At 38.1% G+C, this 11,490-nt stretch overlaps 1 protein-coding gene across 4 annotated transcripts in view; it reads left to right on the plus strand.

Moving 5' to 3' along the window:
* The window catches only part of CDC42BPA (CDC42 binding protein kinase alpha (DMPK-like)), a 418,998-nt gene that overhangs the window by 46,556 nt on the left and 360,952 nt on the right, over window positions 1–11,490 (plus strand). For all 4 annotated transcript variants that reach the window (XM_006897745.1, XM_006897747.1, XM_006897744.1 and 1 more), the window contains exon 2: window positions 3,042–3,133. In XM_006897745.1, the coding sequence (XP_006897807.1) occupies window positions 3,042–3,133 (92 nt within the window). The remainder of the gene's footprint in view (window positions 1–3,041; window positions 3,134–11,490) is intronic.

Raw genomic sequence — 11,490 nt, forward strand, 5'->3', positions numbered from 1 at the left:
TTTCTGCATATCCCAATTTGCCAGTATTATTTGTTAAAAGAGATTATTTATTCCCCTGAATGAACTTTGATTCTTTGCTGAATACCAGCTACCTGTACATACATCCAACGGATTTACTTGTGCTGAGGAGTTATACTGCCAACCGAAAGACATGTTCAAATCCACCAGTTGCTCGTCCATGAAAAAATGGGCAGTCATCTCCCATGAAGTTTACTGTCTCTGAAAGCTCACTTGGGGAGTGGTCAACTATGAGTTTGGTTCCAGCTTGACAGCACATGACATGATATGATATGATATGAGATAACATTAGGGTCTCAAGTCTGTTTCATAGACTTGATAGCAATATCAGTGTGTTTTGACTACCAGGGTAAATGATGATGTTGGAAAGTCTCTGATTTAGTTTTTCTCAATTTTGTTGTTGTCATGGGTCATAGAGTTGCCTCCAATTGATAGCAACCCTATGTACAACAGCCATAAACCCTGCTCTATCCTGTGCCAATCTTATTGTCCCTGATACACCTACCCCCATTACCCCAGTCATGGAATCAATCCATCTCATCGAGGGTCTTCCTCTCCTGGACTGTCCCTTCACCCTCCTAATCATGACATCCCTTTCCAAGGACTGCCCCGCCTTGCAACATGTCCAAAGTATATCAGACTAAGCTTCAGAATCCTTGCCTCCAAGGAGTAGCCTGGCTTCACCTTCGCTAGGATGAACTTGTTTGTTTTCCTAGCAATCCATGGTATATTCAACACCACAGCTCAAAGGCATCTGTTCTCCTTCTCTCATCCCTAATTGTTGTCAAGCTTTCTGATGCATAGCAAGTAATTGCAAAGACCATGGCCTGTATTAGGTGCACCTTAGTCTCCATACTGACATCATTGCTCTTCAGTACTTTGGAGAGGTTGCTGACAGCAGACTTTATTTTATAAGAAACATAAACACAGGCTGTACACATGGATTTCACCTGATGGTATGCGTAGGAATCAGATCGATTACATCTGTGAAAAGAATGGCTGGAGCAGCTCAATATCAGCTGTGAAAACTAGGCCAAGTGCTGATTATGGAACAGACCACCAACTGTTCATATACAAGTTCAAGCTGAAGCTGAGGAAAATGAAATCAGGTCCACAGGAACCAAAATTTGACCCTGATTTGAAATTCTCTCTGTTAGTAGGGCATTATTTTTTAACCAATGCCTTCAGTGCAGCTTGCATTTCTTCCTTTAATGCTATTAGTTGACGATCAAATAGTTCCATATAGGGCACTTCTTTTTGTTATAGTGACACTGTATATCCCTTCCATCTTTTAATGCTTCCTGAATCACTCAATATTCTGCCCATAGAATCTTTCAGTGTTGCAACCCTCCTCCCTTCCTTCAGACCACTCTTGTGTCATCCTGTATCTGGAACCTGAAACTCTCAGAGTGTTCTTCTGGGAGCCTGTGAACACCTGGCTTGCAGTCAGCCCTAGATTAGTGGAGACACCTTCTCTGTAGGGTGCCTTTCTTTCTTATAGGACACCCTTACCCATCACATTATATGATGTGGTGGTGGTGGTATTATGGGCTAGACTTGTAGCTGACTCACCAGTGGGTTTCCAGAGGCAGTAAAAAAAAAAGTCTGTCTTTGAGAGGATGAAACCGAGTTTCTCCTTGCAGGCTAGGATTTTGAAGCTTAGTCTCACATATTTTGGGCATGTGGCCAGGAGAGACTGATCCTTGGAGATGGACATCATGCATGGAAGGATGGAGGGACAGCGCAGGAGAGGAAGACTCTAGATGAGATGGATTGGTACAGTAACTAGGGCAATGGGGGTTGGTGTGTCAGAATTAGTGAGACTGGCTCAGGACAGGGCAGGGTTCAGAGCTGCTGTACATAGGGTCACTATGGGTTGCAGGTGACTCGATGACATCTAACAAACAATAACAAATGCATGGGAGGAGATATGGGAGGAGATAGTTCACCTTTCATCTCCAGGCAGCTGTTGTCTTTGAATTGACAGTGCTACTTCTTAATGCTAGGTCACCAAAGTTTACACTATTATATCCATCATATTTCCCCCCTAATACACTGGTGATTGCCACCACACTTTATATGGTATAGACTCTTATTACAGAAATGTTGAAGACTAAATAAGAGATTATATAATTAGTATTAATTTGCTACATTAGGCCCATCAACAAATGAAGGGATAAAAAAAACTGTGATATATTCACACAGTGGATACAGAGTGGCACCGAAAAACAAGGTACTCAAAATATTACACAACATGGATGACCCTGGAGGACATTATGCAGAGAAATGTTTCAGTCACAGAAGTACAAATACTGCATAACACCACTGTTATGACATGGGGGTTCGGGAAAACGAAGTAAAGAGGGGATAAATAATGAACACTGCATTGGAACAGATGAAGGAAAGAACTGTTTAAAAGGAATATATGATTAGGCATTATTTGTATGGCAACAGTCCAGAGTAAGAGGTGTACAACAAAATGGACTAGGTGGGGGGAGGGGAGGGAGGAAATGATAGAACCATAAATGAATATTTTTTAAGAAAAGTGGCCTAGGGGTGAATAGGGAGGAAAATGTCCAACAATGAATGAATGAAAATCCAACTTTTCTTTAAACTTTTGTTAAAACTACAATTAAAAAAAAGATGGTAAAAAGAGAAAAATGTTGCTACATCAGCATTTCTGACATTCTTTTTTGGTTTGGTGAATTTTAATTTTATTTCTAGGGCCTTCATGCTATAATAGAGGTCTAATGTTGATAATATACACAGAATATTTAACGTAAGGAGAAACAGTTCTCATTTTTTGTTCTTTTTAATTCATATTATTTTCTGTTTAGAACTATATTTCTCAGCAAATCGTGTATTCCATCTTCAATATTGTTATAAAAGTGAATCTATTTGTTTTGATGAAATTCTTAAAGGGATTTTTGGCCTAATTTTAAATTATGATTTTTAATAAATAGCATCTTTTTGTACCATATTTCATTAGGAATTAAGTAATGGATGTTGCTTTTTTGTTTCAGCTAAACCGTTTACTTCTAAAGTCAAACAGATGCGATTACATAGAGAAGACTTTGAAATACTAAAGGTGATTGGTCGGGGAGCTTTCGGGGAGGTAAGAAAAACTTTATAGGTTTACTAATTAAATTGGAAGCTACTTATACAACCCACAAGAGTTTGATGGAAATATGATTGACTTGATTTTGCAGTTAATAAGCCTGTGTGCAGGAAATATTTGAAAGTCTTGAAAGAGGTGTTTACAGGTAGAATTTTTTCTAACATGTTTCTCTCCACATATGAGAATGATTATGTTTCTGTACTCTTTCTTTTGTTGTATTATCTATGTCTGTCTTCCTAATAACACATTGTCTAATATTAGATTCTGGTATCAAAGAGGTAGTGAATGTCCTCTTGCTTTTCTGTTTCCCCCTTCTTTGTCTTTTTGACTCTTTACATTTCATGTAATTAAAACATAATTTACCAATTCTCATTCATTTCTACCCCCCCCCCCCCGCTGTTATTTTTCTAGGGATTGCATTGATACTGAGAGAGATGCTATCAGTTTCTGAATATTTGACATACTAGCAATATTGAGTTTCTGTATCTATAGATAGATGGTATATCGATAGATATATGAGGGAGTGCTGGTGGCCTAATGCTAAGAAGCTGAGCCGCAATCTCAAAGGCATGAAGTTCAAGTCCTCTAGATGCTCTGCAGGAGAAGGGTGAACAGTCTCTTCCCGTGTGATTAACTGCCTCTGAAACCCCACTGGAAGGCTAGCTGTGCATTGATTCTGACTCTATGGTGCGCGCGCGCGCGCACACACACACACACACACACACACCCCCCCCACACCCCGTCCTGTAGTGTTTCTATGGGCCAGAATCTGCTTGAAAGTAATAATGATTTTAATTTTTAGTTTGGAAATTCCTCTCAATTATGTTTTTTTCATATATACTCATTTTAGAGGACTTCAACATCTTTCAGAAAAATTAATTCTTAGGTATTTGATCTTATTAATATTTTAATTAGAATTGTTTATTAAATTTTATTTTCTAATTGTTGTTAGTAGTTAGACTTGAATTTTGTTGTTGACTTCATACTCAGTAACCTTGTAGAATTTTAATAAAATGCTTTTGTGCCTCCTGAGACACATATGTGGTTTTTCTAGTTTTTTTGTTAATGTTTTAAATAAAATTGATTTTCAAATATTAACCTGACTTTGCAGTCCTAAATTGAGCACAGCTTTGTTGTGATGTAGAATTATTATTTATTTATTTTAAAAATATCCCTGGACTTCATTCAGACTATTCTGGAGAGAAATTTGTTTTTAAGTTTTCTCTTTCTAATGCCCTGATCAGAGTTTGGGGTCTTACTGGTAAGGAGGGTCCCTCTTTTATTATTCTCTGAGGGTTGGCATTATTTTTCTGTTCTACATTTGCAAGATTTAAGCAGTGAGACTGTGTGGGAGCTCGGATCATGTGGTCCATAGTGAGTTGTGTTGTTACTCCAGTATTTTAAATCCACCAGCAGCATCTTACCAGTGGGAGTGAGATGGAAGTCTCCTCCCATGACGATTTACAGCTTGGGAAACCCAGTGGAGGGTCCTTAAGAGTCTTAATTGACTTCATAGCAGTGAGTTTGTTTTCAATGAGAATGTTTAAATGTTTTTCTTTAGTAGCAATGGTACTATTTGGATCTTGTATTTCTTTCTGTGTTGTATTTCCCAAGTTTATCTATGCCATCAAGACTTTAAAATTTATTACCATAAAATGGGCCACATTTTAGTATGTTTTAAAAGTTTTTAGAATCTCTAGTGACGTTGTTGTTTCACTACTTTGGTAAGTATTTCTATATCTCTCTTGTGGCTTAGTCATGGTGATCATTTTATTAATCAAAGCATTATCTTTTGACTTGATGAATTTTGCTATTGTGGATTTGGTTTTGGTTTTTTTTTCTGCTCTTTAATACATTCTTGCCACTCTTTTTGGTTTTGTGTCTTTTAACAATTTTTGGAGATAGATAATTGGTTTCTCACCCTTCCCTCCTCCTCCAGTTGTGAAAGGCTATTTGTTTGATTTTTTTCCAACCAGCTTTTGGTACAGCTGACAATTTTGTTCAGTATACTACATTTTCTAGTGTGGGTTTAAGTTTCTTTGAACTTGTGACTTTATAAGCTTATTGCTCAGTCTTCAACCATTGGGGTAATTTTCTAATTCTATTGTTGTGGCTGAGCTAGAATTTATCTGCAGAGTGATCAGAGAGCTATAATTCCAGTCCTTTAAATGTAACTTAGGCACCACCCATTAATCTTGTTAAACTCTTTACTTTTATTTTTGCTGCTTGTTTTATTATTACTTGAGAAAGGATTCACTTATTTTTTTACATTTTTGCTAATGTAAAATAGAGTTATATCTTCTTCTTTGTCACTGTCTGTTCACCAGCAACAAACAAGTGACACCCTGATGGGGGTAAGCATGACGGAGACACACTACCCTGGGAGTTGTTCAGAGAGTCAAGCCAGCTCAACGTTATTGGGGGCTGCAGCATACTTATATACGAACAAGTAAATAGGAAGACAGAATAGGGTGGATTTGCAGACGTGGGATACGTGGATTGGATAGGAGACCCTCAGCCTCGTGCAAACTACTCCCAGCTCAACAGATGTGGCAGCCATCTTTCCAGGTGGCAAGTTTTCTCAGGCTGGTATGGCCAAACACAGGAGAGAGCTTTCTCTACCCATATTAAAGGCCGTTGGGAGGCTTGCCCTTATCTGGAGCTTAGGCGATTTGTCCTGGCCAGAGGTCTTCCCTTCCTCCCCAACATTGCCCAACCCTTCTTGTTTACTTATTTTATAATTTTGGTGCCTTTGTCTCTGAGTAATGATTATTTAAAAGTCATTTGGGTTCTGCCTGAGGATCTCTTGTTTGGAGCTTCTTGTCTGAAGTAGTTGGATTCCAGAAGATAAGTTGTCTTGATTTAATTAACAGTTAGGTATAAGATGATTTCTTGTTTTGGTTTAATTAACTGATTGGTCACTTTGATTAAAATAGCAGTTATTTGTAAGCTGACTGGTCATTTTGATTGTGTTAACAATTAGTTGTGGGCTGGAAAACTAGATTGATTTGCTATTAGAGTTATAAACTAAATTGACAGTTTGTCCTGTTTGAGGAGAACATTGTTCTAGTAGGTACAGCACTTGTCTGTCAGTTTGCTGTAATGAGCTAACTTGTAGTTTCTTGTAAAACTGAAAGCTGTGCCACTTGTGTGTCATATACCATAGGGAATACCCTTGGTTGACATGTTTTAGTAGGGTTTCCAGATTAAGACAGATTAGGAAGCAGGATTGGCCATTCACTTCTTTAATAACAGGCCTTGTAAAATCCTGTGAACACCAGAGGAACACAGTTAATTGTAGTAGTGTAGTGGTAGAGCCCAGATTGAAAGTTAGTTGAAATGAAGAAAAACAGTGATAAATATTGTGTAATACTTGGAACAAGGAATGTGTGACGTTTGAATGTTGAAAAAAACTGGAAGTTGTGAAAACTGAAATGTAACACATGAACATCGACATATTAGCATTGGTGAGATGTGATGGGCCAGCTTTGGCCACTTTGAATCGGATAGTCACATGGAATACTACGCTGGGAATTAAAAATAGAAGAAAAATTCTATTTACAGTAAAAAAATTAATTTCAAGTTCTATCCTGAAATATAGTGTTGTGAGTGATAGGTTATTATCCATTCACATGCACAGAAGATCCATTGACACAACTATTATTCAAATATATGCTTCTACATCTGGAGCCAAAGAGGAAGAAATTGAGAATTTTTACCAAATCTTATAGTCTGAAATTGACAGTACATGTAGTTGAGATGCATTAATGATAATTGGTGACTGGAATACAAAAGTTGGAAACAGTGAAGAAGGAATAGTAGTTGGAAAATATGGACTTGGTGAAATAAATACGGATGGAAAGAGAATGATCTAATTTTGTATTTTCAATGCAAATATCTGTTTTAAAAGACATAACAACTTTACACATGGATCTCACCTGATGGGCTGCATAAGAATCAGGTTGACTACATCTGTGGAAGAAATCATTGGAGAGGCTCAAGGTAAGTGGTCAGAACTAGGCCAGGGGTGAACTGTAGGTCAGATCATCAGTTATTCATGAGTAACTTCAAATTGAGACCAAAGAAAATGGAAGTCCACAAGAATCAAGATATGAATTTGAATCTATTCCTTCTGAATTTCAAGATCGTCTTAGAAATAGGTTTGAGACATCAAACACCATTGATCAAAGACTGGATGAGTTGTGGAATGATATCAAGGATATCGTTCATGAAGAGAGCAAAAGGTCATTACAAACAGAAAAAGACAGAGGGGAAAGAAAAAAAACCGAAATGGAAGAGTCTCTGAAATTTGCAGTAGAGCATCAAGAAGCCAAAACAAAGGGAAAACATGCCCAAATAAAAGAGCTGAAAGAAGATTTCAAAGGGCCTCTCAAGCAGACAAAGCAAAGTATTATAATGGAATGTGCAGAGAGCTGGAATTAGAGAATGAAAAAGGAAGAACTGACTCTCCATTTCTCAAGCTGTGAGAACAGAAACACAAATTTAAATCTTGAGTTGCAATATTGAAAGATGCTATCAGCAATATATTGAATGATCCAGAAAGCATCGTGGATGCTTTTTTTGCATGGACGGAGGGAATATACAGAATCATTGTACCAATAAAGAACTGGTTGACACTGAAAAATTTCAGGAAGTACCATATGATCAGGAGCCAATGGTAATGAAAGAAAAGCGGAAGCTGTATTGAAGACAGTTGCAAAAAATAAGGACCCAGGAATTGATGTGATACCAATTGACTTGTTTCAACTAACAGTTGCAACCTTGAATGTGCTCACTAGCCTATGCCAGGAAATTTGGAGGACAGATGTCTGGCCAGCAGATTGGAAGAGGTCCATATTTGTTCTTATTCACAAGAAAGGTGAGCCAAAAGAATGTGGAAACTATCAAACAATATCATTGATATCACATGCAAGTAAAATCCTGCTGAAGATCATTCAAAAAGAGCTAGAACAGTACATAGATAAAGAACTGCTAGAAGTTCAGGCAGTATTTAGAAGAGGCCGCAGCACCAGAGATCTCATTGCTGGTGTTAGAAAGATCCTAGTTGAAAGTAGAGAATACCAGAAGAATGTCTGTTTGTGCTTTATTGACAATGCAAAAAGCATTTGACTGTGTGGATCATAACAAGTTGTGGCTGACATTGAGAAAAACAGGAGTCCCAGAGCACTTAATTGTGCTTTTACCTGGACCAGAAGGCTTTTTTACAGACGGAGTAGGGAAACACTGCATGGTTTAAGAGAAGGGAGTGTATCAGGGTTGTAGTCTCTTTCCATACATGTTCAGTTTGTATGCTGAGGAAATTATTTGAGAAACTGTAGATGTTGATGACACAATATTACTTGCTGAAATTGAGGAGGACTTGAACAACTTGTTCCAGAAGATCAAGGAATGCAGCCTTCAATATGGATTGCATCTCAATGTCAAGAAAACAAAGATTCTTATACCCTAAAGAAACCATAACTGCCTCCCAGGCAGATATATGCACACCCATGTTTATTGTGCTTTGTTCACAATAGCAAAAAGTTGGAAACAACCTTAGTGCCCATCAACAAATGAATGGATAGAGAAGCTCTGGTATAGTCACACAATGGAATACTATGCTGCATTGAAAAACAAAGAACTCATGCAATATTATTCAAAATGAGTGACCTTGGAGGACATTATGCTGAGTGAAGTATCCCTGTCACAAAAAGGACAAATACTGCATAGTGCCACTGTTGTAAAACAGGATTGACCTCAGGGTTGGAGGGAGACTGAGAAAAATGGGTTCAATAATGTATACTGCATTGAAACAGATGAGGGCGAGAACTGTTTGAAAGCGATATATTATTGGGTATTATGGTTATGACAAGAGTCCAGAATGAAGGTTGCATGGTGGAGTGTACTTGGGGCAGGAGGTGGGGGATTGTATACCAATGAAATAATTTTTCTTTTACTTTCCAAAGAGAAGAGCGAATTGGGGGGAGGAGTGAGGAGTGGGCAGGGAGGAAAATGCAACAATGAATGTATGGAACCCTAAAATTTCTGTAAACGTTCATTAAAATTAGAAAACCCACAAAACCCTTCAACAAGTACTGTGGCAATTGGACAATTAAAACAGACATTCAGGGTGGGGGAGAAGAACGAACTGGGGAGGAGGGTAGAGAAAACAGTGCAACAATGAATGAATGAAAACCCAAAATCTCTGTAAATGTTCACTAAAACTAATAAAATTTAATAATAATTAAAAAAAACCCAAAAAACCCCACAAAACCAACAAAGATTCTTGCCATTAGACTGATAGACAACATCATAGTGGATGAAGAGATTGAAACTGCCAACAGCATCATTTTACTTGGATTAACACCCTGTTACCAGCAGTCAGAAAATCAGGAAACATAATCCCCTGGGAAAATCTGCAGGGAAGGACCTGAGTTATTGAGGAGTAATGCTGTCAGTTTGAGGACTATTCTTTCTCTGATCACTTGCAATGTATCTGAGAGCTGGACAGTGAATAGGAATGACAGAAGAAGAATTGATGCTTTTGAGCTGTGGTATTGGAGAAAACCACTGAATATCCCATGGACGGCCAAAAGAACAAACAAATATGCTTTGGAGAAGTTGCAGCTCTCAGAATGCTCTTTGAAGTTAAAGATGATGAAGCTTCACTTCACACTTTGGGCATGTTGCTAGGAGGGGCTGTTCCTTGGAGAGGGACATGATGCTTGGAAGGGTGGAGGGTTGGCGAAAGAGAAGAAGAGCCTCAACCGGGTAGATTGACACAGTTGCTGCCACAGTGGGCTCTAGTGTGTCAGGAAGTGTGAGGATGGCACAGGATAGGATGAAGCTCAGATCCGCCGCTCACAGGGTTGCTGTGAATCATGTTTGACCTGATAGCAGCTGACAACAACAATAACAACAATGGTTTTTAACTTAAATTTTATTTTATTTGGTATTTGTAGAACTACATAGCCTTCTTATCTTTATTTGTATTAGGTATCTTGTACCATAAATTTAGTTTCAACTTTGTGCATATACAGCTGGCCCTTCAATCACATAGGAGTTGGGGACTGACATTTCCCTCCCTCCCCCCCAACACCCCACCCACCCCCACCGAGTGATTGGAAATCCATGTATAACTGTTGGAGAGATGAGTGGTCATGCAGGGGTGATTTAGTGTCACATGGTATTTTAATCTGATACTTGAAATCCTTGAGTTTGTGCACTGGCAACAGTATAGTTCAGACCTGTGTTGTTCCAGGTCTCCTGGTTGCCCTTTCAGTTAATTAATAGAATATAGTTACTAGGTTTTAGAAAATCCAGTGTGATACTTTTTGCCTTTTAATTTGAGAATATTTAGTCAGTCGACATTTCATGGTAACATTTACCAATCAGGAAGATGGCATTAGACCAGGCAACATTTTATTCTTTAAATTAGGGTGTTGTAATAACAGTTGACATGATGACAACTAGCATTACCACCACAATTACTTGTTTTTATTTCTTTTCTCTATGTTTTGCCTATTGTTCATTCTAATAATTTGTTCTCTTATTTCTTACCTTTTCTTGGATTAATGGAGTATTTGAAATTATTTTTTCTCATCTGTTGCTCATGAAATGCTGTACAATTTGGATACATCTAGAAGACGCTATGCTGAGTGAAATAACACAATCACAGAAGGGCAAATACTGTTTACGACTGCTGTTTTAAAAATAGAGTGGTTGGGAGTGATGGTGAGAACAGTAGGAAAAGAATGGGTAGTAATGAACACTGCATTCGAAACAGGTAGAAGAAATGCCAGTCTAAATGATCAGAAATTATATTTTGCCATTTGCAGTCTGGACCAGGACATAACTGACTGAATTGCGGGGGGGAAGAAAGAGACTAAAGAAAACTTAATCCCAGGAGGTGAAGAAGAGGAAACAGACATTAGTAGGTGAAGGGAAAGGATAGGTGCAATGAGATTTCAGTAATATGAGGTAGATAATGACATTGCTGCTCTACTGTAATTGATGTTATAAAACAAAGTGTGTATGGGTGAAAAAAAACCCCAATAATAAAAAAATTAATTCAGGTACATATGATAGATTCTTGTGTCACCCTCCTGCAGGTAAAGGGTTTTAGCATTTAATAGGGTTCCTTTTCCCTCTCTTAATAACCATCTCTATTAACTGGTTATTCTGTCTGCTGTGACAATAGGTCATTTTTGTTTTCTGATGCCCTAGAGGTAAAAAGTTGTGCTGCAATCCCAAAGACCACACGAATCAAATCCACCGGCTGCTCAGAGGTAGAGAGATAGGTAGTCTTCTATCTTAAAATTTACTGCCTCCAAAAATCCACTGGAGGGTCAGCT

Source organism: Elephantulus edwardii, unplaced genomic scaffold (genome assembly GCF_000299155.1).
Source record: "Elephantulus edwardii isolate Elephantulus edwardi_28Jun2011 unplaced genomic scaffold, EleEdw1.0 scaffold00214, whole genome shotgun sequence".
Classification (NCBI taxonomy): Eukaryota; Metazoa; Chordata; class Mammalia; order Macroscelidea; family Macroscelididae; genus Elephantulus; species Elephantulus edwardii.